At 45.7% G+C, this 23,952-nt stretch overlaps 5 protein-coding genes across 6 annotated transcripts; 1 reads left to right on the top strand and 4 right to left on the bottom strand.

The window, feature by feature from the left end:
- Nucleotides 1-57: 57 nt before the first annotated feature.
- On the bottom strand, nt 58-4,218 carry ssu72 (SSU72 homolog, RNA polymerase II CTD phosphatase). The gene is made up of 5 exons (XM_003973224.3): nt 3,932-4,218; nt 2,987-3,130; nt 1,493-1,632; nt 1,242-1,360; nt 58-1,123 (listed from the first exon to the last, which is right to left on the bottom strand). Exons 1-5 carry the CDS (start codon nt 4,009-4,011, stop codon nt 1,022-1,024), a joined length of 585 nt encoding a protein of 194 aa, XP_003973273.1. The 5' UTR covers nt 4,012-4,218; the 3' UTR covers nt 58-1,021.
- A 353-nt stretch (nt 4,219-4,571) lies between these two features.
- fndc10 (fibronectin type III domain containing 10) lies at nt 4,572-7,143 on the bottom strand. 2 transcript variants are annotated; one of them, XM_003973265.3, is made up of 3 exons: nt 6,881-7,143; nt 6,378-6,740; nt 4,572-6,032 (listed from the first exon to the last, which is right to left on the bottom strand). In XM_003973265.3, exons 2-3 carry the CDS (start codon nt 6,528-6,530, stop codon nt 5,121-5,123), a joined length of 1,065 nt encoding a protein of 354 aa, XP_003973314.2. In that variant the 5' UTR covers nt 6,531-6,740; nt 6,881-7,143; the 3' UTR covers nt 4,572-5,120. The 2 variants fall into 2 exon arrangements, with proteins under 2 accessions (XP_003973314.2, XP_029682403.1); XM_029826543.1 differs by having other exon boundaries at nt 4,572-6,240; nt 6,378-7,143.
- A 748-nt stretch (nt 7,144-7,891) lies between these two features.
- ora4 (olfactory receptor class A related 4) lies at nt 7,892-9,563 on the top strand. Its single transcript, XM_003973264.2, has 3 exons — nt 7,892-8,025; nt 8,101-9,061; nt 9,493-9,563. The coding sequence occupies exons 1-2, from the start codon at nt 7,939-7,941 to the stop codon at nt 9,058-9,060; spliced, it is 1,047 nt and encodes a 348-aa protein (XP_003973313.1). The 5' UTR covers nt 7,892-7,938; the 3' UTR covers nt 9,061; nt 9,493-9,563.
- Nucleotides 9,366-10,953, bottom strand: LOC101065011 (olfactory receptor class A-like protein 4). Its single transcript, XM_011613827.2, has 4 exons — nt 10,489-10,953; nt 10,148-10,411; nt 9,772-10,017; nt 9,366-9,701 (listed from the first exon to the last, which is right to left on the bottom strand). Exons 1-4 carry the CDS (start codon nt 10,762-10,764, stop codon nt 9,489-9,491), a joined length of 999 nt encoding a protein of 332 aa, XP_011612129.1. The 5' UTR covers nt 10,765-10,953; the 3' UTR covers nt 9,366-9,488.
- Nucleotides 10,954-11,086: 133 nt separating this feature from the next.
- LOC105417821 (von Willebrand factor A domain-containing protein 1) lies at nt 11,087-16,149 on the bottom strand. Its single transcript, XM_011613829.2, has 5 exons — nt 15,526-16,149; nt 13,080-13,619; nt 12,673-12,951; nt 12,322-12,597; nt 11,087-12,238 (listed from the first exon to the last, which is right to left on the bottom strand). The coding sequence occupies exons 1-5, from the start codon at nt 15,605-15,607 to the stop codon at nt 11,925-11,927; spliced, it is 1,491 nt and encodes a 496-aa protein (XP_011612131.2). The 5' UTR covers nt 15,608-16,149; the 3' UTR covers nt 11,087-11,924.
- Nucleotides 16,150-23,952: the final 7,803 nt, after the last annotated feature.

Raw genomic sequence — 23,952 nt, 5'->3', positions numbered from 1 at the left:
ACACGATCTTGCCTGGAAATAAAGTTGTGATGTAATCAAAGAGGAAAATGAGCGCCGTTAAGTCTGATGGCTTCAAAAATGCCCATTTTTATTTTCCGTACATACAATAAAATGAAATCGAATGTGATTGAACGATGGACCCAGACTTCACAGCTGCACGTTTCATGGCCCACTGACGAATCTTCACCCTTGTCCTTTATAATCTCGAGAGTTCGCGTCATCTGCAGTCGCCTGATTGATAAACAGCAGGAGGCTGTTCAATTAAAAGTTTAGGCAGATGTTTTAGATCCTGAGCTGTTGTCTTCCATCTTCCAGATCTGTTCAGGTTTCTTTTGTCTTGCTGTGCTATGAATTTGTCACTTCTGAGCAAATAATGAGTCAATTTTTCATTTTGTAGGTTCTACACAAAATCAGGCACTCTGAGATGAACTCACAGCTTACAAATCATTACAATGCAAGTATTTACAATAAAAATGGGGGGGGTTGTGTTTAAATATTAACACATACTGGAAACAAAATGAGGGCAGATCCTTGGGTTCTCTCAGCCATCAACACTCTAAATTATCCATATCTACATATAGTTGTACATAAACATACTCCATTTTCCACATTTGCAGTCACTCAAAAGAAATTCAATTTTACAAATAAGCGCAAATTAATCTATTCATATATCAGGAGATTTAAATCCGTATAAAGTTAGATGATCATCGTGATCTCTGAAGGAGCCAGAGATCCAGAGGTGAGATTTGTGGTCCTCCCTGAGGAGATGACAGGTGACGTTTCATGACTGGGGTGGAGGACGACTTTAGCCTTTCACCCAGCGGGGGAAAGGCAGAGCAGCAAGTCCATCCTCTCAACAGAGGAGAAAATAAAATAAAATATCACGATCCTGTCCAAAAGCAGCCATTTCTGAGGTCCTGGACTGAAGATGCTGCGTATGCACGGTGCTGTAAACTGAGGAGCTGTGCGTGTCCACAAACTGATTGTAATTTGGTTCTGTTTATTGCAGTTGTGATGTGTGTCAGTAGAAGCAGACGGTGTGAAGGAAAGGCCTGTTACTCTTCTCCTCGAACTCTTGGAGGAGCTCCTCTATTTCGTTCTCCATGTCTTCTGTGTGCTGGATCTGCAGGGTTAGAAATGGAAGCACATTTAAAAAATTAGTTGTTTTTTTTGAGTTGTTCTTTTCCAAATTGCTGTGAATGTACAATGGCATTGACCAAGTGTTGGTGGGAGACACTCACACACTGACACAGCTCACAGATGAGGAAGGCGCCCAGCGTGGCCTCCTCATGGTTATCCTGAATATCTACATTGATGACGTGAACAGGCTGCAGAGTCTCCTGCTCTCTTGAATTCAGATCTGAAGAACAGCAAAGGTTGGAGAAACTGTAGAAACTCGGGCTAATCGTGATCATAGAAGTACATTTTTTTTATTTTTTTTTGCAGTTTCTGATTTATCATTCACAGCCACATTTAATAAGAGAAACCTCACCCTCCACCACTTGGTCATAGACTCTCTCTTCACAGGTGATGACCAGGTCGAACCTGTCCTTGCAGTTTTGAAAGCGCTCAGGCTTTGTTTTAATGCGTTTGTTGCGGTCCAGCATGTGCAAAATGCCGTTCTGTGTGTATCTGAAGAGTGAGGTCAAGGAACAAAAGCAAGGAGCAGGAAAGACAACTGAGAGAACAGTGCATTCATAAGAGATGGGCATTTCATCAACAGGATATATTGTTTTTGGATGGGTAACAAACACGTGCATGTTGAGGTTATTCAGTGCGTTTTTATGAATGAGGCCATTCAGTTTCACGGAGTGGCTTTGAAAGCGCGCGGCAGCGCCCTCTGGTGGCACACGGACATATTACAACGCATTAATTTTAAACCCGGGGGGGGGGAATGTTAACGTTCAGTGCAACCCAGTACTCTAATATTTATGTCATGTGATGCACTGACAAATAATGTATGGCAAGATTAAAGTAACTAAGCACTCCTCTGATGGGTTTGAGTTCTCTGGGCAGCATATGTGAACGCTTTCTCGTTAACCAGTCCCCTACTATGAGCTAAATTTTAAAGAAATCCATGCCAAGTCATGAATACAAAATGTTGAGTTTATGTTTAAGAGACAGAGTACATTTTTCTCCGCCCACGTTACATCGGAATGAGACAACTAAATAACATTGTGCAATACATCACCTTAACCACGTGAGGGGGTGCTCAACACATATTAAGCACTCAGCACCGGTGTTCGTTAAGCTTCGTTTATAAAGGGTATTTAGGGATTTGCATATAATCCAATTTCAACCTGAAACATAGTAAAAACACAGCAATAATACAAGTACGAAAATAAAATAAAGAATCTCTGTGGAAGAACTCTGTAACCTGCAGCATTTACACTAGACTTCACATCAGGGTACTTTTGAGTGCTACAATTAGCACCAGGCTCCTGATGCACGGGGATAATTGTAAGATACCAAGGGAAGTGGTTACTGCAGGATTAGAATACAGCCAATAATGTCAAAGGTCTAATAAAACCTTTAAGATTTCCATTATTGTTGTACAGTAAAATGTTCATACCTGCTTGAATACTTTTTCACCTTTCCTGGAGCTAGCTTTTGTTCAGTGTTGTAATTACCTTTTTTTTTTTTTTTTTTTAAAAGGAAATATATGTCACGATACGTTTACTCTACTAGTAACAGCAACCATCTGCTCATAGACAACCTTTTATATTCAAACTGCACTTTCTGCTGTTTACCACTGTCCTTAAGGTTTATTACACCGCGTCTAACAGATTTAAAATCCCTGCATGTGTGTTACCCATTGATGCAGTCCCATGTGTTGTGCTGTCCAAAAGTCACCACACTGGATGAACTCCAAGAAAGAGCCCCGTCTATAGAATGCATGGGCCATGTTTACTTGACTGGCGTCCAGTTTTTGATGCAAATTGTGTGCGTGTGCGAATGTGTGGAGAAGTGCGTGAGAAGGGGATACAGTTCCTTGTCCTTGCGGACCAAGTCGTTGTACATCTGTACATATGTTGTTTTGAAGTCATACACATTTGGCTTATCCGGGGTCGGACCAGGTAGCTTCACATGAGACCCCGTCCCAAATGATCGTACGTCAAATCCACGTTTGCTGCAAAAAAACGAAAAGAATAAGACAGCAAATTACATATTGATTTGCAGCAAAAACAAAGGCGACACAAAGTGACTTGCATTTTGCCTCATCTCGCTGGATTTGGATACATGTACAACCACCACGTTTCTAATTATTTTGAGTACCGGCTTTTCCAAAACATTTGAAAGTCTCTCAGCTCAAATATGCAGTACAATCAAATAGATGATGGAACCCTCAAATACACCATCAATTCTATTTTAGAACACTAAGAACAAATGGGAAAGAATTAAAGTAGAATAGCAGCAGCCACTATGAGGACAAGCCCCTTGATGATAGGAATAACCAGATGTATTTCTAATAACCAAAGGCAATCCAGGGTACTGCACCGCACTACAGGCGCATGTTTCCTAAAGATGAAATCTGGATGATAGTGGATCAAACGCCTAGAATCTAAGGTGCATTTGCACCCTCTCTTCTACAGGGGGCGCTGTGGGGGTGAAATTAAGAACTGACATAATCAAAGAATCCCCCCCCCCCTCCAAAAAGATTCTCACACTCAAAAAAGAAAAAATAATAATCATCTGGCATAAAATACATATGACAGCCAGATACACCGTGTGAAAAATAAGCTAGACTGTGAACAGGACGCAGGGCCGGGTCCATTGTTCCTCGGCATTGCGACTCTCTTGGACCCGGTGGGCCCGGTGGAGGAGACATGATCACCAAAGATCGGTGCAAAGAACGACCCAGAAACCACAAATACTGCGATCACTTCATCGTTGGTTCCACGATCTTCTTTTCCCGTTGGGTCATCTTTACCTGAGAATATTGTGCGCTTCCATACTGCGGTTCTGGTTGCTAGAGCACACAACCGCTACACGCAGCGGGTGGCTCGGCATTGCGACTCTCTTGGATGGAACTAACAAATACGCGCGGCTGACGACGAATTAATAGCGTTGGTACTGTGAGGAAAGAATATTCGAAAACCCCAATTTGTTACGCAAAGTAAAGAAAATCGACGACAACTATTACTGCGTGCTTGATTCGGCTACTACTAGGCAGGAAGTTAAAATGGCGGAGCCGTTTGTGCGCCTTCTTCCTCTTTCCGGGTTTCCCGGCGTTACCAGCGTATACCGCCCCCTTCTGTTCAAGAGACGCATCGTGATGCCGCACACTTTTAACCTTTGCCGTGTCTTTATAAAATGGTTAAAGGTTAAAGTTGGTCAAAGGTTAAAGTTGCAATTCTGTTACTAAAGAATCAATATTAAACCCCCCTGAATATCTTCTGGTAAACATGAGGTCTGTGGAATATTCTGTGTACTCATGCTTTCAGAAGCCGTTTACTTGTTACAGTCTGGATATACTGTATATTTGCATAAATATATATGCTTGATAAATTCTTAGTGATGGCAAAATTGATTATCAACACAAAGATAAGAACAACTGTGACGTCTAGAAATGACCTCTTTATAATTTATTAAGCCATGACACAGGCATTCTAATGGCACAGTAAGAAGAGAATCAGCAACAGACGGGACTGCCATTTAAAAAAAAACAAAGCATGTGTGTCAATTGTCTGCCAATAACAGAGAAAAACATTGTGAGTTAGTCAAATGGGTTAATGTCACTGTTAAATTTTATTTTCTCATGTTAGGGACAAAAACAAGACTAGTCTGTACATGTACCCAGAATGCACATTTGGTAAACGACCACTGTTCCTGGTGCAAGCATGTCATTGTATTGCTCTATATAAGCTGCCACTACACAGACTGACAGACGCGATTAATTTAAAAACAAAACAAAAAACAAAGTAAACTCCTGTGTTATTTCAGTACTTTTGGTTCAGTGCATCATTGCAGAGGTTAACAAGGCATGTTATTTGCAGAGCCACAGTAGATTGTGCTTCAATTCTATTTAAACAACATGTGTACATTATATGGCTGACTGGAAATAAGTATGACTGGTGAGGAGGGATTAGACGTTGACGTGGGGAACGTTAGATATTTTATCAGTGATGCGTACGGGTGCGGTAGGAGTACGTGTGCTGTGTCGTAGGACTCATGATGTTTTCTGTGATGTATGCCACCAGCAAGCAAATGATGACCAGCATCACACAAATAGCTCCCCCCACTGTTGTCATGGCAATGACAATGTCCTGCATCCCAGATGGAGACAAGGTGAACTCCACACAGTTCTGCCGGTCTACTTCCTGAGGTGGACTGGAACGAGCCAGGGAGCGCAGGCAGATGCGGTAAGGGATCCTCTCATGCAGCTCAGTCAGGAGGAAGTCTCTGCAGCCTGGTCCAAGAAGGACGCCGGCACACTCGAACTGAGTGTAACTTCCATTCCACCAGCAGCTCAGCTCATAGCCCCGGCGTCTGCGGCCATGCCCACCAACAGCGCCCCCTCTTAGTCTTTCCTCTTTTGTTAAATTTGTCCCAGGTCCCCTGCTGCTCATCCCCACAGCTGTGCCATCTTCAGCGGCTGTGTTCGCTTTATCCTGCTGCCACTGTAACAGCACGCTGCCATTGATGAGTATATTCGCCACCAGGTTTTCCATAGTCAACACTGTCCTGCAGTCTCCCTTATGACACTTGTAGCCATGCAGTGTGTGACGAAAACACAACTTTCCCCCGATTCCCCCCTCCATCACTCTGTAGGCACACAGTGGTGACGCCCCTGCTCCTGGGCTTTCATGAATCACAGTAGAAACGATGCCTTTTCTGGTATTTGAAGAAGTCCTGCTTGTTTCTTCAGGCTTTGCTGATGTTCTCCTGCCGTGGCTTTGTTTGCCATAAGAGATGCTGCGATTACTCTCGCTGACCCAGTTTTGGGGCGTCCCCAAGTTATTCCTGCCCCTCTCCTCCGATGATGGGGACGGCGTGGATGATGCTGGGCTGCTGTGACCAGACGCGGCTCTCTGGTGTGACGTGAACAGAAGGAGCGCCGACAAGGCGATCAGAGACTGTAGGCTTTTCATGTCACTTCCTGTCGTCGAATTATATTCTGTCACAGTGAATCATATGGGCGACGACCGAAGGCACAAGATCAGCTCTGCCTCAACGCACACGGATTAGGCGGCACAAATCGAGATAAAGCATCCATGGAGGGTCGGAGAGGGTCCGCTTCTGCGGCAGAAATGACATTTAATGACGAGGGCATGCAGCCAGTCAGACATCCGAGTATGACCTTGATAAAGGGTCGTTTTTGCATCAAAGCCTGTTAGCTGGCGCAGGTTCCCGATTTCCCGAACAACAACACTTACTTGTCTGGGTGGGAATGGAGTCGTCCTGCCGCGTCGCCGGATTTTGCGCTCTTCTTTCCGCCTGGCCCCGCGTGCAGGCTTCTGACGCCGAGAGTTCATGTAGCTGTAGCGCGCTTGGGAGCGTGGGTGCGTGCACAAAATAGTTGTGGTCATCAGTAGTTGGTGTGTGAGTCATCATCCCACACAGCGCTCCAGGTGTGTGTCAAGAACAGAGACAACAGGAGCGGTGCGGACAACAGATGCACCGTTTCAGCCGAACTTTCTGCACCATCTGATATTTTTTATTTTTGGTTCATCCCCACCAGTCTGCACGGTCCGAGGGCTGCAGTTCGGCTGGTCCTGCAGCGGTTTCTAATGGGAAATCTAGAATACACAATAGAGACACAAACACGCATTCAATACTTTTGACAAGAGTTCTCAAAGCTTTCCTTTGAATCTCACTCTTGCTGCCGTTTTAAGCTGACGCCTTTAAGAAATGTAACAAAAAAGATATATCAGTTCACCGATTTGTTGGTGCAATTGTGCATCTGCAACAGGCGGTGCAAAGAGAAGCAAATTAAGTTGTGTCGAGGTTTCACTGATGTGAGTGTTGGGCGTTTCTATACTGGGTATGCAGAAGAGAAGGAGGCTGCAGTAATGTCTGAAAATGGTGACCCAAAGGTACCGCTGCCTCATCCGAGAAAACCGTAATTTAATAATAATTTTAAGCGCTTACGTGATATAATACAAAGCAATAACAGACTCGCCCCCATGAGAGAAGCAGCCCAGTAAACAAACGGCATCATGGCAGCGTGCTGATATCAGGGGAAAAGTGCTGCGTCAGTGGAACAGGCTGTTCCTTGGAGATGGCACCGCCGCGTACATGATGATCACAGATACAAGCTAAAGAGTCAATAAAGTCTTCCTTGTGTTTTAATGATTCAGTCTGGCTTTTTCTTCCTTCGTGGATAAAACAACAACGTCAAAGCAGCAAATCAGTTAAATGCTGATCGAGAAGGCAAGAAAATAGAGGGAAATGTGAGAAATCAAAGCTGTCCTTTTTAGAAATGATAATATTTTTCAAGAATAAGTCAGCAAAAAATAATTATGTTTTTTATAAATTACTGACACATTGAGTATTTTTGTGTTTGTTTATCATTCGATAACATAGAGCCTCTTTTTAAACCCTTCCTTTGTCGTCCCGCTGTACAATCCAATCCATCTTTTGTTCTACTGTCAAGCAGCCAAATTTTGCCTGTCTGTCAAAATTTTGCTCTCAATACATCCAGTAAGGAAGCAGATCTGGCAAGACCACTAAGCTGTGTGACTGGTGATACACATGCAACCACAATGGAAATAAATGATGGTTAGCATTAAACCTGCAGTGACCCACGAAGGGGGAAAATGCCGAGTCATGCACCGACATCAGGCTAAATTGACCTTGAGTGTGTTCAGCAACAAAGGATGAGTAACATCATCTTGTTGTTCGCCTCTCTGTCCATATAAAACACAAGCCGTCGGCAGCATCTCCCCATTGGAGGTGCAGAGAAAGGAACCATGTCGCCCCGTGGAAGGTGACGCCATGTCTGAGGTCCTCACCGTAGATGCTATTTTATTTGGACTGTTGGTCTTTTCTGGCATCCTGGGGAACTTCCTGGTCATCCATGTGGTGAGATAGTGTGGAATGTTTGATGTGCTGATTGAGGTAGACGTCAGTGTTATTTTGGGGTCTGTTCTGGTTCAGGTTTTGCAGGCTGCCTTTCAGAGTGCTTCTCGGAGGCTCCCGCTCTCTGACACCATCCTGGTGCACCTGTCTCTGGCCAACCTGCTGACCTCACTGTTCCGCACGGTGCCCATCTTCGTGTCTGACCTGGGCTCGGATGTGTCTCTGTCTCCAGGATGGTGCCAGGTCTTCATGCTGCTGTGGGTGTGGTGGCGGGCTGTGGGCTGCTGGCTGACTCTGGCCCTCAGCATCTTCCACTGCACCACCCTCAAACGGCAGCGTCTCTACATGGGGCCTGACATGCAGCGGCGTGAGAGGCGGCGCATGTGGGTGATTTTAGGGCTGGTTTGGGGGCTAAACCTGGCCTTCTCTATCCCAGCTCTGATCTACAGCACTCACGTGCACGGGAACGCCACTGTAGAACTGATGGTGATCAGCTGCACCACCAGACCCCTGCTGGGCTGCATCTGGGAGTTCCCCACCGCCCAGCAGGGCTCCGCATTCGCCTCCGCCTCGCTGGCCCTCAATGAGGTGCTGCCGCTGGTGCTGATGGTCTGCACCAACCTGGCCACCCTGCACGCCCTGGCGAAGCACATCCGAGCTGTTATGTCCAGCGGCCAGCCTGGAGGCTCCCACGTGGAGCTGGACAAGCACCTCTCCACCGAACGCAAAGCGGCGCAAGTCATCATGCTGCTGGTCTCGCTTTTCGTCGTCTGCTGGGTGCTGCAGGTCGCCGCGGTGACATATTACAACCATGACGGAGGACACCACGCCGAGGGGCTTCTGACTGTGGCTCACTTTTCTGCCTCTCTGTTTGTGGGGTTCAGCCCCATGGTGGTGGCTCTGGGACACAGCAAGCTACGGCGAAGGATCTCCAGTATGATGCTGGGCTGGTGTCAGTGTTTTAAAGGCCGCAGTGAAGATGATCCCCCAAACACAAGAGCAGCAAAAATTATTTCCTTTGTTCAGCATAAACAATAAAGTACTACAGAGATGCCTGCCTTGGCATATAAGATTTAGCTGAATTCCCATTGTTTTTGCCACAATATTAGCTTCTGATCTCTCACAGTAACTAATAAATTTACTGAAATATTTCCAGATTTGATCTATAAACCTTTAAAGCCTAAATGTATATATTCCTTGCACAGAGCAAAACGTGCTGCATCATTTGTTGTCAAGTATATTGAAGCATTAATGTCCTGAAAAACAGAATCCAAAATGTCTTCAGACTGAAGAATTCAGCCTCTGGAAACATCGTTTCATCTGTCACAAAAGACAAACCTGCAAACTGCCTTATTTCTTTTATTGGTGGAAACAGCAGATACTGAAATTGAATGCGTTTATGTACAACCATAAACATAATGTTTTTAAAAACTGTACTGTCGGTAAGCTGCTTTTTTTTTTTTTGGTCAGTGGGAAAGAAGAGATTTGAAGAAAGTCCGCAGGCCTCGGTGACCGACTGCCAGGACAGCAGGAGACATGGCAATGAAGATAATGTTGGCAAAGCGAGCGATCACCAGCAGAAACTCCGCCGAGGAGCCTTGGTTGTAGTTGAAATAGTTAACAGAGATGATGCTGGTTCCCCAAGATGCAATGAACAGCATGATGAGAGCTAGAATCACCTGGAAAAAACAGGTCCGAGGAGTCAACACCTGATGAAATGTGGATTAAACTTTCAAATGTGGCTTTTACCTTGGCCGCTCTCCTCTCAGCAGGCACCCGTTTAATGACGGGCGCATCCTGCACCGAACTCTGCATCCCGTTGTGGGTGTAGAGTGTGTAAAGGGAGCCCAGGTTGGTTAAAGCCATGAGGACTATAGGAACAGTTTCATGGAGCACCATGGACGTGGTTGCGTAGGCCAGGCCGCTGAACCTGGTGGGGAAGTTCCAGATACACCCCAGCAGGGGGCGTGTTGTGCTGCTCACCAGCATTAAGGTCTGGGAGAGGAGAAGAAGAGAGTTCAGTCAGTGCATGATGGAAGAAAGGTGAAAGAAGCGCCACCTTTGCAATCTTTATTGAATTTTTAAGAGATTATGTTATAATGTAAATAAAATTCCACGGTCTCACTTCTGTGCTGTTGATGTTGCCACTGGTGGAGAAGACATGAGCAGGGATGGAGTAAAGCAAGTTGATAAACCAGATCAGGAACATATTCATGAGCAGGATCTTAGGGGCTCCTCGGGACCCAGTGACGTTGACAGCCATGGGAGCCACACGCCTGAGCGTCTGCAGGTGGAATGCGCTAAGAAAGAGCGTCGACCACACGTTTACTGACCGTAACCACACCCAGACACCCATGAGGAACTGGCACCACTCTTTGGAGGAGTACATCTGTGAAACAGACCACAGCACATGCATCTTCTCATCTGCAGCAGTTGTGAAATCTACCACCTGCGTCCGGGACGTACCTCCAGTCCTATATCTGACAGGATCAGAAGCATGTTCCTCATCAGTGAAACCAGCAGGTTGGACAGGGCCATGTTGACGATGATGATGTCCGAGTTTCGTCCCCCACCTCGGTCCATTATGATGCTCTTGCCAATCACCCCCACCACAGTGGCGTTGCCCAAAATTCCCATTAACACCAGGAAAATGTAAAATGCCGTTTGAAAAGGGGACACAGAGACACGAAGTCCCATCCCCACGAGCTCCATGTCATCTTCATCCATGGAATTCACCGCCATGATCACTCTTGTCACTGAAACAGTTTTTAACAGCTTGACGCACGCTCCATCCTTACTTTACTGTTCAAAGTTTGAATGGAATCCAGTTTCTCAAGAAAAGAGCGGTTTCTCTGTGAAGCACCCATGTAGGACCTCCGCTTGCTCATGCAGAGCAGTCAGAGAAGGGTCCGGTGGTGATGGTAACCGTGTCATCACAGCAGTAGAGCTGCCTCTGCCAACCAGGTGCCTCCAAAATGCTAAAAGCAATAGCTTTTATGCTTTGGGAGCGCGAGATGCAGTTTAATAAAACACAAGGGATTTATCTGCTTCCCTGAAAAGTGCTTCCTTTGCAACTTCATTTATTAGCCCATCCTCCTGTGGGAAGTGGAAGTCGTCATTGATGAATAACTACAAAGATTATCATTAATCTGATTTTATCATTTAATCTCATAAAGTTTCTCATCTCTGTTATAAATTAATCTTGTTTATAACAAAATGAATAGATGCACTTTCTTAAAGTTCAAAACTTAAGAGCACAAGTGTTTGTATTAAACCAGTTAATGAATCAACTAATAATCCCTCCATTTATCCTTTTTTCTTAAAAAGCTACGTTTCAATCTCATTGGAATGTCATGAAACAACCAGTAACCAGTTCAATGAATGGGTAATCATTTAGATTAAAAAATAAATCTTATAAATCATTATTCTAGTAAACAGATGCTGGACAAATAAGCTACGGTAGTTCAAATATGACAGAATTATACTTTTAGTTTTCAATACATTGTTTTAAAGAATATTTTAAGTCAGTAATATAATTTAAAATGTGATGTTTTCAGTCGGTCTGATTTGGATTGTCATTGAATAATATTAAATAACCACAAGATGGCAGTATAAACAGCTAAATAATGAAAGAAAATCAGCGAAGGTAGATTATTATTATTATTATGAGAGAAGCACTATATGGGTTTGTTATAAAACAGACCCTCAGCAATGCATACACTCACGATAATAACATATATTTCATGAATGTCAAAAATTAGGTGGGATTGACATCATTGATAATTTAACACATACTTTTCATAAATAAGCATTGACTTAGTTCCACATGCCACAGGACAACCTTGAATTTAAATACAACAAAAATCATCAATTTCAGTCATTTAAAGTGTATTACGGCATATTTAAGGGAATGTTCTGCGCCAATCCGAGGGTTCCTCTGCGGAGCAGCAGATCCCGTCTCCACGGCCGGAGCTGTACACCGGAGACATGCACACCCGACTGCCCGGTGACACGTGCGACAGGTGAGTTGCTCCAGTTGTGGGAGGTAAGTAGAGGGCGGAGGGCTTTGAGATGGAGTCGACGGGCTTATCTTGCTCCCACGTCAGCCAGTAGCCTTTTAGGTGTTCCTGATGGGCCTGCCATGTCACCTGCCACAGATCCTGCTGCGGCACCTTGCTGAGCTGCAGGTCCAGCAGGGCAGGCAGAGCTGCTGTTGCTGTAAAAAGAAAAAAGAAAAAAAAGAAATGCTAAACGGTGAAGGGGAAGAGGAACCACCACAACCTTTCTGAACCAACATACCCTCTTTAGTGCATGCCCTCACAGACATGGCTCTTTCTTTCCCACCTGCGTACAGAGCACTGACCGTCACCAGGTACTGAGTGGCCGGTACCAGCCCGGTCAATAAGGAAAAGTTCTGTTGGCTTTGCAAGGTCAGCATGTGGACGCGTCCACTGGGAAAGGCACTGTACTCCACCGTGTATCGCAGCACCTGAGCTACCTGCGGAGGCCCCCATTCCACACGGATGTGGCAAGGGCCGGAGTCTGGCACAGACACCACGGTGGGGCCCAACACCTCTGCGGGAAGAGGGGCAGGGAGCTGGTGAGCAGCACAACCTGAGGATCACAAACTAAAGCGGAGAATTCTTTTACCAGAGGGAGTGGAGAAGTTAACAGAGAGGGCGTTAAACAGCCTCTGGTTGGGCCCTGGGAGAAGCGTGGCTGTGTAGGCGGTATCAGGAACCAGGTGGGTCAGTTCTACCGAGATGGAGTCACCAGACAGATACTGCAGGCTCCCAATGGCGGGATTCCTGACTGAGTAATACTGGAGTTGATAGTAACCAGTGGCTGCTGTCAGCAGGGGGCGCCACTGAAGTGTGGCCGTGCGGGGGGTCAAGTTGACCACTTGAAGGCGGTTTGCCTGAATAATTTCTGGAGAATATGAAAGACGTGAATGATAAATGATAGTAACAGTCAGAGCAGAACGAGTATTTAGGTTCTTAATAGCAAACACACACACACCCACTCTCACACACACCCACACACACACACACACATACTAATGATGGCATCCCTCAGGTCTTCTGTGATGATTTCAATGTCATCTATGTCCACAACATAGAGATGCGACTCCGAAGGCGGCGACACTGCGTCCCGCAGCAGCCGGTAGTTGCCGTGCACGGCAGACACAGCCAACACAAAGACTCCCTCTGCCTTCAGCTCTGACATCACCTGGCCCACGTCTCCAGGGCTGGCACCATCTGTCAGCCACAGCAAGATTCTGGGCACGTTCCCACCTGCCGCTCGCAGAAGCTGCTGGGCGTCCCTGAGCGCGTTCTCGGTGTTGGTGTCTCCCTGCAGCTGCTGCACCCTCTCCAGGGCTTTCTGCAGGCTCCTCTGGTCAGTGTGGGCGTCCAGGCCGAACTCCAGGTTGGATTCCGTGCCCACCTGCAGGAGTCCGACCCGCACGTGGCCTCGACCGAGGGAGAAAACGCGGAGAAGCGTGGCCGAGAAGTGGAGGAAGCGTGAGAACTCGTAGTTTGTTACGCTCCCAGAAGAGTCCAGCAAGAGGAGGATGTCCCCTTCGCAGCAGTTAGCTTCTGGAAGAAAAAGGAGAAACGCATCATTTTGTGAAGTTGTGGAGATCAAATGGATCACATGGGAGCTAAATGTGTAACATGAACGTTAAGTGAACTGAGGGAGCCTATTCACCTTTATTGCAGATTCTGAAAACTGGACTAATCATTTCACATTGATGCCATTAATTAGCCACTAATATCTAACCAATAAATTATGTTTATCCAAGGTTTTTGTTAGAAATGTCAGTTTTTGTTTAGAAAATTCTAGATTTTAATTGGAGTTTTTAATTTTGTGCATGACAATCACACAATGTTACTTCATTAAAAAAGCAAACATGGATTTTATACATAAATGAAGTATCAAGGCGCCAAAGTTCTGAGACAGAAAAATACCTAAATAAAATGAGTAAACTAAACAAGAGTAAATACAAATAGAATACCAGAGGTAAGTAAATCAGCCGTCATCTTGCTGACCCCAACGATGAAATCAGAGAATTTCCCTTTTGGTATGTTTGTTCTTAACAATCACTTAGAGTATGTACAAAAACACCCAGAAGTGTTCGGTTCTCACCAACAATGTAGCACAGCGTCATTTTGACATTTCCACCACAACAAGGCCTGATCTTTTTCGTCTTACTGGGGTCCAAGAACCTCTTTCTATGATCTTATTCTGTGTAAATTTGTGCTCATGTTCCTGTAAACAGTTTCCACTTGGAAGGCAAATTATCTGTTCATGCTCTATTTTTCATTAACCCTACTCGATCTGTACGAATACCTGGCAAAATGTTCTCTAAACAAGTGGCCAACATTTTGGCTTTACAGCATTTTGCAGTCTTATATTCTGATCGTTAGAGGGTTGTAAAGATCCAGATGTAATGATTGTAATTAAAGCCTCATCAGAGGTTGATGGAAGGGATCATTAAATAAAGGTCCCTGGACAAAAGATATCTGAACTGTTTATAATATTCTCTAGGGAAACCGGTCGAATCCAGGAGTTGTGTTTACTTATTCCTGTTTCTGTCACAGGGTCATCGGTACACCTGTCAAGGCTTTTGGATTAGGCTATACATCCTGAGACTAAACTACCTCATGATATATCTTGTAACACCTGTTTAGTGTCGGTCACTATCATGTTCTTATTTTTAATTGGTTGTTAAATTACAGGAGTTATGCTGCTTTAACTGTTTGGGAAAGAACTTTGGCTCATATCCTCCCTTTTCTTTTTTGATGCGTGTGCTGTCATTTCCACTCAAATAGAAGCTTTGGACATCCCATTCTCTGTTTTAAACCTGCATGAGCCTATTATAATAGGCAGAAAAAGGTATATTTGGTGTTGCATTTTAAAATCTGCTGATCCAAAACTGTATGCTAATGAACTAATTCTCCACTGACTGCAGGAGCATCTATGGACGTGTTCTACCTCTGAATTGGGAGTTTCTCAAACAAGATGAAGCTCAAACCTGGACGGGAAGGCCAGTTCGGCATCATCCAGAGATCATTTAGCGTCTCATCATTTGGCAACTGATTCTTAAAACTAGCAGATTAAAAAAATATCTACAGAATTCCCTTAATAGGCTGCAGACAGCCTGAACGCACTCATAAACCGCAGTAAAGCCAGTCCCTCCCATTAGCCCTGATATTATGATTTAGAAACTGTCACACAGTGTGATTATGGGATGCTCCCACAATCATTTACAGTAGGTCATGTGACATCCTGTTTAGAGCCGACCTGCAGAAATGAAAACACTTTGTTGTGACTGATTAAAATGTCACTGATCATTAATTTTCCTGGTTAATCCAGGGCAAAAACTGTAACTTCCTTTTTCGCTGGACTCTGGAACCTGATATCTCTCTGTACTGCTGTATATTAATGGATAAACAGTTTGATTTATTTCCTCTGTTGGAGCGTTATCTGGCCTGAACTTACCTGTTGCAGGTATGGGAAGCTGCATGTTGCTCTGCTGGAAGGTCGCCCAGATAAAAGCGCAGCAAATTAAAAAGGCCCTCATCCTTTCTGAGCACCACGCAGGACGTGAACTATGGCAAAAGCAGCATCGGCAGGTGGAGAAATCACCTGTCAGCAGCGTCCATGGCCTGGATGCTCCAGCGTCAGCCCCTGGACGCCATCTCTGATGTGTCGTAAACAGCTGAAGGGAGTTCCTTTAATGCCCCTTCCGTCTCCTCACCTCTCCCTCTTTATAGATCACCTCACTCCTCCTCCTGCTGCAGCCCAGCCCGGAAATAAAGGGCCACCTCTTCCTGGGTGTCAGCCCTCGACTCTCTCCTGGAAGTGGACGCCATCCACTTGGTGTCGATGAATTGCTTTTGTTTTCCCCCCCACATGTAAACGAGGGACTCTATTAAACATTTCAGGCAAACTCTTAAGTTAAGCAACTTTGTCGGCGCATTTCTTTCTCCGTTTTAATTGCCAGCTTGTTTAAAGGACAGGGAAGCTCCAGTAATGAGAGATGACATCGCTTTAGTACCTTCATCCACTGATCCGGCCTAGATTGTATTTTAAGACACACTAATAGCAGCAGATCCACATAAATGACTCACAATCTTCAGTTCAGGTGCTGAACATTTGAGGTTGCTTTCCCTTCCCCAGCTTCAGTCTGGCTCCTGGCTGCAGATATAAGGAAGGGGGGGGGGGGGGGGCGGTAAACCTGCAGATTCAGACGTTTGATAAATGATATCAAACATTTTTGTTCACATACCAGACTGATGTCTGGTCGCTCCGCCGCCTCCTGAAAACGCCCCAATGCTCAAAAGAGTGCAGCCGAAGAGAGATTGTAATTATTAGAATAAAACTAATCTAATCTGGGGATTGTTGTGATCGCTTGAAGATGAGACAAATGAGCGGTTGAGGGTGCAGTTCATCAAGCGTGATATAACATGTTATGAGACCTCATTACAGTGGAATTCTCTGTTTTATTCTTGAGAAAAGTCGGCCTACGTGTTGTGTCGTGTTTCCCCGGAGCGCTCTCGTTTGAGAAGTCGTCTTTCATGTGTCACGCTCTGATGTCACCAACATAAAAGGGTAAACAATCTCACAATGCTGCAATTGGATATGTTTTTTTTTTTTTATCTCTGCAGGGATGATTTAGCCTCTAGCTTCCTGTAATAACAAGCAACACACAAAATTGGATCTGCTTATTATAGACGTTTTTCCAGCATTGAGTCATTTGGGGTTGTCCCTTTTTAAAAAAACCAACTTTGCATATTACCACACAAGCCAATAAAAAACTAGCTTATAGATTTGCTCTTCATTTCCTTATTCCTCTCCTGCGACGGAGCATTTATCAGGCTGTAAAACAGTTCTGCTCGGATGAGACAGGACACATAGTTACAGTTACTGTGACCAGTTAAACGACAGTATATGTGGACCCGCATTATCCAAACACTGCCTTGAGCTTCGGGTGCTCCGTTCACGCCGTCTGCTGCTTATTATTGACAAATTAATAGGATTTGTAAGCGGAACGGGACAATTTCAGCCAAGCAGTGCAATAATTATTGGGATGTTAGCAGGTAGCAGGTCATGTTTTCACTCCAACCTTTTGACAACAGCTTCACGTTGCCGTATAGTCCTCTAACGATGAAAGCTAGAGGAATACGGCTACCACACCGGCGCTGGACCAGCAATCAGTCCAGCACTAATATTTACCCATACACACATGAATCAGGGAGCATCATGGGAGGTGAGAACGTGTGTGTGTAACAATGAAGGTCAGAGAGAGAGAGAGAGAGAACAAAGAGCAACATGAACACACAGACAGATGAAACCAGAGTCGGGGAACATTCGAGCCACATCTGTGTCTTCACCGTCGGTGCTGGTGCTGCAGGAAATAGCAGTTTCCTCTTCAGCCTCTTAAACACGCGACACGGAACGATACAGCTATCGATTTGATGGGCCTCTACTTAATAATGAGCCACCAGGGATGGATGGATGGAGCCTTCCTCCCATCCTCCTTCCTCCCCGACGCTCCACGGCCTGTCCGGACCTGCTGCTGCGTCGCCCGCCTGCCTCTGATGGAGAACGTGCAGGAAGCAGCTTTTCCTTCATGATTCCAGACAAGGACGCACGCGCGTAGAACGAGAGTTTGTTAAATATTGATGTGATGCTAATCGCACTTGATTATCTATATGGATTTAAACCGCTCTCTCCTGAGAGGGGCGATGTGGAAAAGTGTGAGCCATTTAATTATTTAAGGCGCCTGTGGATGCTAATACGCAAGATTAGAGAAGTGAAACATGCTGATGCATTTAAAGACGGAGGAAAGAAAATTCTCTGCCGGGAAGGAAAATCATTCGTAATTATTAGGTTTGGCTAAAAAGTCGAGCCAATTTGGCTTCTTCCAATTTGAACAGTCTGAGCGTCTCCGTCAGTCAGCCTCATCAGCTAGTACCTTTGATTGTCCAAACACGATGTTTCATGATGTAGATCCTAAACACACACACACACACACACACACGCACCCACACACACACACACACACACACACACACACACAGACAATTAAACCAGAAGTCACTCAATGTCGGTATGACGGACACCGGCTATTTTACCCTGGGTGATGAAGCCCTTCGCATCGCTTCGCATGTTGTCTGTTTTATTGATCAGGGACTCACATCAAAGGAAAATGACGTCGCCGCAACAGCGCCTGGCAACGTCTTCGACTGCTCAATCAGTGTTTCAGTCCGCTAACAAGGCTTTCAGCCTGTGTGGCCCCTCGCCGGTGTGACCAGCCAGATGTTCAGCGGAGGAGAATCGTCTGCTGCCGCCAGCAAATATCCCTTCAACATCTGATAAAAAATATCAGATTTTGTTTTTAAAATGTCAGCGGGTCTGCATGAAAACGTGCCTGTGTGTGTGTGTGTGTGTGTGTGTGTGTGTGTGCCTATGAAAGGTCATTAGTAATCACATTCTCAGTTAACCTTTCATGGACGAGTCATCCTTTTTGTTGGTTTGCTGACCAAAGTGGGGCAGTTCATTTTTATGCTTGCGGTGTCACTTCGGTTGGAGATTTTAATAAACTAAAAGGCTTCTTAGTTGATAAAAACATCAATACAGGCTCTATTTTTTACTAGCAGCCTCTCTTTCAGATTCTGCTTTGCCAACAGTTTTTCAGGTCAACTTAAAGTCCCGCTCCACGACCTTGTTGAGTGGTTGACCTTCACGAGGGACGATGGACGCGCTGGACACAGCAGCTGGACCTGATGAGAGGACATATGCTCCTGCTGGTGTCTAAGCTTCTCGGCTCCGCTGATCCACTCTGTAATTACTGGCTTTTAGCGCAGCGCTGCTGCTTATTTATCACCAATATTGACTGTTCAGACGGCTTTGCTGTAATCACAAAATCTTTAATCGAGCAGCTCCAGCCTTTCGTCGCCCATCTATCTAAAGCTTAGTCCTCAGTTAAATAAAAACAGTTGAATTCTTGTGTAGTTAGATGAGGGTGTTGCGTTCGGGTATGCAGGTGTGAGCTGACGCTGCCACCTGCGAGCAGGAATAAAGAGTCAGACGGGTGATTCTGTGAAGACAGAGGTGAATTAATCGCCCCTGTCAACTAATGGAAAAGATTCCTCGGAAAAGCTGGGATTTACGTTCAGCGGTGGAGTGAAACTGTTTGTTTGATGCCTCTGGGGTGGCGGAGAACTGCGGTGGGGTGTTTAAAAGGGGAGAAGCAGATGGTCGTGACGACTCTGGGGGGGGGGGGGCACAGTTCCATCCAGCTCCGGAGCGCTTTGATGATCGCTCAGGGGAGCTGGAGTTGAGGAGGCTCTGGACTGCACTGCTGACTTGTGACCCAGAGCCGGTCGGAGAATATTCAGAATATTGAGCATATAAACAATCACAACAATCAGTGGGATGTGTCAACAGGCCCAAACAACCGCTGTCGCTTCATAGTCAACCTGTTCCAGTACCAAGAGGAGCATTAAAAGCTGCTTATTGTCTGCTGATCTTTGCTGATAGAATCACACACGCGAGGCTGCGGTAGAAGAAAATGAGCAGACACCAGATTATAATAACTAACGACTTTATTGATGCCATCCAGCATTAAAGAACCCAACAACAGTCACCTGGAGGTCTCTCCTGTGAACCCCACAGCTGTCACGTTGTCGTTCTGCTCCGCCGCCACTGTCTGCAGCTATAATTGACTTGTGATTCTGCAGCTCTGCTGGTGCTCAACCCCGAACGTTTCCTGTTAGCTCCTTTCTGTGGGGCTCAGGGCTCTGCGCCTGTCCTCAGCTCCTACCAAATGTAATTTATTTACCAAAAAAATGATCTTGTTTAGTATCAATAATGGATGTTCTTGAGCGACAACCTGCTTAATAAACTGTTGACGGAAGATCTGCCAACATATTACATTCTACGCAGGTTCAGCAGCTCCCTCCCACGATGGTGTGTTTGTCCTGTTGAACTGGTGACCTTTCCAGTGTGTGTGTGTTCCTGACTAGGAATAAGCTGCAGTCTGCAGAAGATGGTAGGAAGCATATGTGTAATATAGAAAGAAAGAAAGCAAGCTTTGGAATTAGGGCATGTTCCTGCTGGTGTATTTATGATTTGAACGGTCTCCACCTGTTAGCCTAATCTGATGGGCCTACACACATGACGACTGACAATCTAGGCAGGATTAAACAGGTTTTGAATCACTGTCATTTAAGTGCCGTATCCTGAGGAACGTGTTTATACCTCGGCCACTGCCACAACTTCATCAATTTGACCAATTTGAACACCTAAAATTGACCTTCAGCTGCTCAGGCAGCTCTTCCATTGCTCTTCCATTACAACCTTTTGAAGGTTTTTATCTGTTTTCAAAAAAAGGAAACCTGTTTCACCTCATGAGGAAGGTAACAGATATGTGCTCTAAGAAACAGTGTCCATTAGTCTGATCTTTAGAAGTTCTGACTGGGTGCGGGCAGGAGAACGATACCATCAGACAATTGCGTTATCTGAATGCAGCTCTGCTCCTTTTCAGAGCAGGAATGTGTGGGCATGTCTTGATGTGACTGGATTTGAAAGAAAGTGGGCTGCAGATTATCATCACTAGTCCATCACAACCTGCCTCCAGAAGAACAATGGAGGGGTTCCACCTCCCCGGCAAGATCAGAAATCAGCGGCAGAGCTTCATCTGTAAAGTTAAAAGTCTACAAAGTAAACTTTGTAGTCACACAAGGGTTTGATGGGGCCATCCGGATGACGAGGATAGTCAGATTAAGGGATTAAAAACTGGACCAGAGGGTGCATTGCATTGGATGAATTACCTGTTAAACCTCCATAGGATTTGGCTAATTTCTAGCTAACTGGCCTAACATAGTGGGCTAAAGCAAAGGTGTTAGAGGTGAGAGCAGTTGAGGCGAGACGAGGTGAATGTAAATAAGCAATTTAAACTGTTATTGCAATGTCAGCACATTACAGCTGCTGAAAATGATTATTCACAGCAGCACACCCGAAACGCATGTTCCTGCCAGCAGAATTACCACCGGGGGGTGCAGCGTGGGTCCCTGGGCGAAGATGGAATCAGGGCTGATGAAAAAGCCCACTAGGATCCCTCTTTTATCACGTAGCCGCAGGAGTCGGTTTCAGAACCATGAGCGGACGAGAACAGCGTGATGGAAAATGGATTTTTAATTTTCGCACAGTGAGAGAAAGACGAGGGTGGACAACACCGGCGCTCGGTAAAGACCCCGAGAATTGTGCTGCGGACTGAAAGGAGATGAAAGGGGGGACGATACCTGGGCCTAAAGTGGTCTTTTATCCTCTCCCTGGAAGGGCATAATGGGAGTCTGACATTAGTGGAAGCAGCAAATATCGGTGTTGCTGAGGGTCACATTCAAAACAACATCCAAACCAGTTCAGCCATGGAATAACTGGAAAATAAAAATGACTCAGCTTTGTGTGTGTCATGAATGTTAATTTCAGAATATTGCTTTTTCCTGTTGATGACATTATAAACAGAGGGCGTTGTTATATGCACGCTATGTTTTTGAAATAAGTCAAAAATTGAAATAAGTCCCATTAAAAAAAAAAAAAAACACTGGGAAGTTTTTAAACGATGCAAAAGTGTATTGGCGGGATTATAAATGGCACCTTTACAGTCAACGTGAGAGCGTGTCTTCAGCAACAAACCCGACCATTAATCTGATTACAAACCGCTCCTCCGTGAACCATCACCTTATCGTGGTGGAGGAGTTTGCGTACCCAAATGAGCCTGGGAGCTATGCTGTCCGGGGCAGTTTGCCCCTGGTAGGGTCTCCCAAGGCAGATTGGTCGTAGGTGAATGGTCAGACAAAGAATGGTTCACAAGACCCATCATGGAACATCAAAAAGGGAACCCGCGTACTGTTGTAAAATATTGCGAATTGTCTTTTATGCTATAGCTATTTTAATTAAAGTAGAGTAGTTTCATGGATAATGTGAGAAGGATCAACTGGGGTAAACTGGGAAACTTTATGTGAGCTTGTTTGTGAAGAGAGCAAAATAACAATGTGTGATATCTGTTTGGGTTAGGGCTCTCAAGGCTGTGCACCTGTGCACAGGCTGAGGGCCGCTTCGATATAGCCAAAATATGTGCAACGTGACTGAGCTGATGTAAACTAGGTAACCATGGAAACGCCTTTTACTGTGTCTTGTGCTGAGTTTAATAAAAGAACCAACGCTGTCCCGGAGAGAGACTCCCTCCGGGACAGCGCGATCAGCAGACGTGTCTGGGACGGAGCGGAGCCCCCCTTGTACAAGGTTGAAAAGTAACGTTGGCTTCTGGTCTCAATTTGTGGTGAACTTGGTTCGTGCGCCTGTCTGAGTACACTTCTGAGGATTTCGACGTCAGTACCCGGCCCGGAGGGTTACCGGGGCCCCACCCTGGTGCCTGGCCGGGCCTACGTCCATGGGGCCCGGCCGGGCCCAGCCCGAACCAGCTATGTGGACACTCCCATCTCCAGTGGACCCACCACCCACAGGAGGATCATGAAGGGTCCGGTGCAGTGTGGATTGGGCGGTGGACCAAGGCGGGGGCCTTGGCGGTCCGATCCTTGGTTATGGAAATTGGCTTTTGGAACATGGAACGTCACCTCACTGAGGAGTAGAACTGTTAGTTTGATTTATCAAATCTTCCAATTGAGAATCTACACAGACATCTTCCAAATGCTTCACTATCATCGGTTACCTCAAGCAAGGGCAAATAAGGCCCATTTTCTTCACCGGCGGTCTTGTTGCTTAGCAATACATGACAATGATTATGGACTGTTTGATCTGAAATTAGTCCCAGTGTGTGCCCAGTACACACTGTGGGCTTTTAGTAATCTTATAACACCATATCGTGACAAACTGGGCGACGCGGAGCTCATAAACTTTGGCGCGACACCCAGCTTGACGTCTGCAGTCTGACAACCACAGGGACTCACAGGCTACGGCGACGTCAATACGGGCGATCAATCTACGGCACAACAACACCAGCGAGGCGAGTCGTGGCTGTCACGCTGAGATCGGCATCCTGAATATCACCGTTAGAATTTTAGCTGAGGCTGTTCACGACCAAACTATGGCCTACCTGCCTCCCCTGATGGTCGTCTACGGTCTGGGACGGCCCCGAATCACACAGGAAAATGGAGATCAAAAAATAATGGGCAAACAAGTGGGCCGCACGGTTACCAGATCGCGAGGGTTTGGAGGAGGTGTTAAAAAAAGAGATAATGGCCAATAAAAACATATGTTTCCGTTTATTTTGGGCGAGCAGACATCAAGGACGGAGGTGAGACATGAGGTGGATAATAGCACCAGAGCTCCAGTGTCTCCTGCAGGGTGTGTGTGTGTGTGTGTGTGTGTGTGTGTGTGTGTGTGTGTGTGTGTGTGTGTGAAGAGCACAGGAGTGGAAAATGGACTAAGAGAATCAGCTGTAAGTGGCTCATAGCTCAGATTAATTTCCACAAGAGTGCTTCAGAAGGGAAAAAATCGAGTGTGGGTTGAAAATATTTGACGGCCGGCGTTTCTGCCCAACGAAGCTCGGCTCTTCTTAAAACGCCGTGCTCATGTGCTCCCCTGCCTCGGCCGGGGTGATTGCGCGTGATTGTGAGTGAGCGCGGTTTGTGATAGTGAGCGTGATTAGCCCTGATTACCTCCGTTACCAAGGAATCGATGATAACCTGCTGGAAAGGAGCACTTTGTATTCCATAAACCTGCATCTGAAACTCACACAGGCCCAGCCCAGATCAACAGGAAGTGCTGTGTTTTACAAAACACTGACTCCATCCAGTTCGTTAGCACGTCTAAAATTTGAGTCCTCCGCAGCTAATGAGATTTTACACTCTGACAAGCACTCATCTCCATTTAAACTCCTCCAGCCCTCCTCACTCC

This window comes from Takifugu rubripes, chromosome 19, assembly GCF_901000725.2.
Source record: "Takifugu rubripes chromosome 19, fTakRub1.2, whole genome shotgun sequence".
Taxonomy (NCBI): domain Eukaryota; kingdom Metazoa; phylum Chordata; class Actinopteri; order Tetraodontiformes; family Tetraodontidae; genus Takifugu; species Takifugu rubripes.
Note: the sequence above shows the minus strand (reverse complement) of the source record. Positions and strands in the feature narration are given on the sequence as shown.

Excerpts from the sequence above, each read along its gene's own strand:
- ora4 (XM_003973264.2), top strand. The coding sequence starts at position 7,939 with ATGTCTGAGGTCCTCACCGTAGATGCTATTTTATTTGGACTGTTGGTC. Across the intron at positions 8,026-8,100 it reads ACTTCCTGGTCATCCATGTG|GTTTTGCAGGCTGCCTTTCA; the intron begins GTGAGATAGTGT and ends GTTCTGGTTCAG.
- fndc10 (XM_003973265.3), bottom strand. The coding sequence starts at position 6,530 with ATGACCACAACTATTTTGTGCACGCACCCACGCTCCCAAGCGCGCTAC. Across the intron at positions 6,033-6,377 it reads CTCCATTCCCACCCAGACAA|AGAGCCGCGTCTGGTCACAG; the intron begins GTAAGTGTTGTT and ends ACGTCACACCAG.
- LOC101065011 (XM_011613827.2), bottom strand. The coding sequence starts at position 10,764 with ATGGCGGTGAATTCCATGGATGAAGATGACATGGAGCTCGTGGGGATG. Across the intron at positions 10,412-10,488 it reads TGTCAGATATAGGACTGGAG|ATGTACTCCTCCAAAGAGTG; the intron begins GTACGTCCCGGA and ends TCTGTTTCACAG. Across the intron at positions 10,018-10,147 it reads GCAACATCAACAGCACAGAA|ACCTTAATGCTGGTGAGCAG; the intron begins GTGAGACCGTGG and ends CTCCTCTCCCAG.
- LOC105417821 (XM_011613829.2), bottom strand. The coding sequence starts at position 15,607 with ATGAGGGCCTTTTTAATTTGCTGCGCTTTTATCTGGGCGACCTTCCAG. Across the intron at positions 12,598-12,672 it reads TAACTTCTCCACTCCCTCTG|AGGTGTTGGGCCCCACCGTG; the intron begins GTAAAAGAATTC and ends CTCTTCCCGCAG. Across the intron at positions 12,239-12,321 it reads GAGGGCATGCACTAAAGAGG|CAACAGCAGCTCTGCCTGCC; the intron begins GTATGTTGGTTC and ends TTCTTTTTACAG.
- ssu72 (XM_003973224.3), bottom strand. The coding sequence starts at position 4,011 with ATGCCGAGCCACCCGCTGCGTGTAGCGGTTGTGTGCTCTAGCAACCAG. Across the intron at positions 1,633-2,986 it reads GTCCGCAAGGACAAGGAACT|ATACACACAGAACGGCATTT; the intron begins GTATCCCCTTCT and ends CTCACTCTTCAG. Across the intron at positions 1,361-1,492 it reads CTATGACCAAGTGGTGGAGG|ATCTGAATTCAAGAGAGCAG; the intron begins GTGAGGTTTCTC and ends GCTGTTCTTCAG.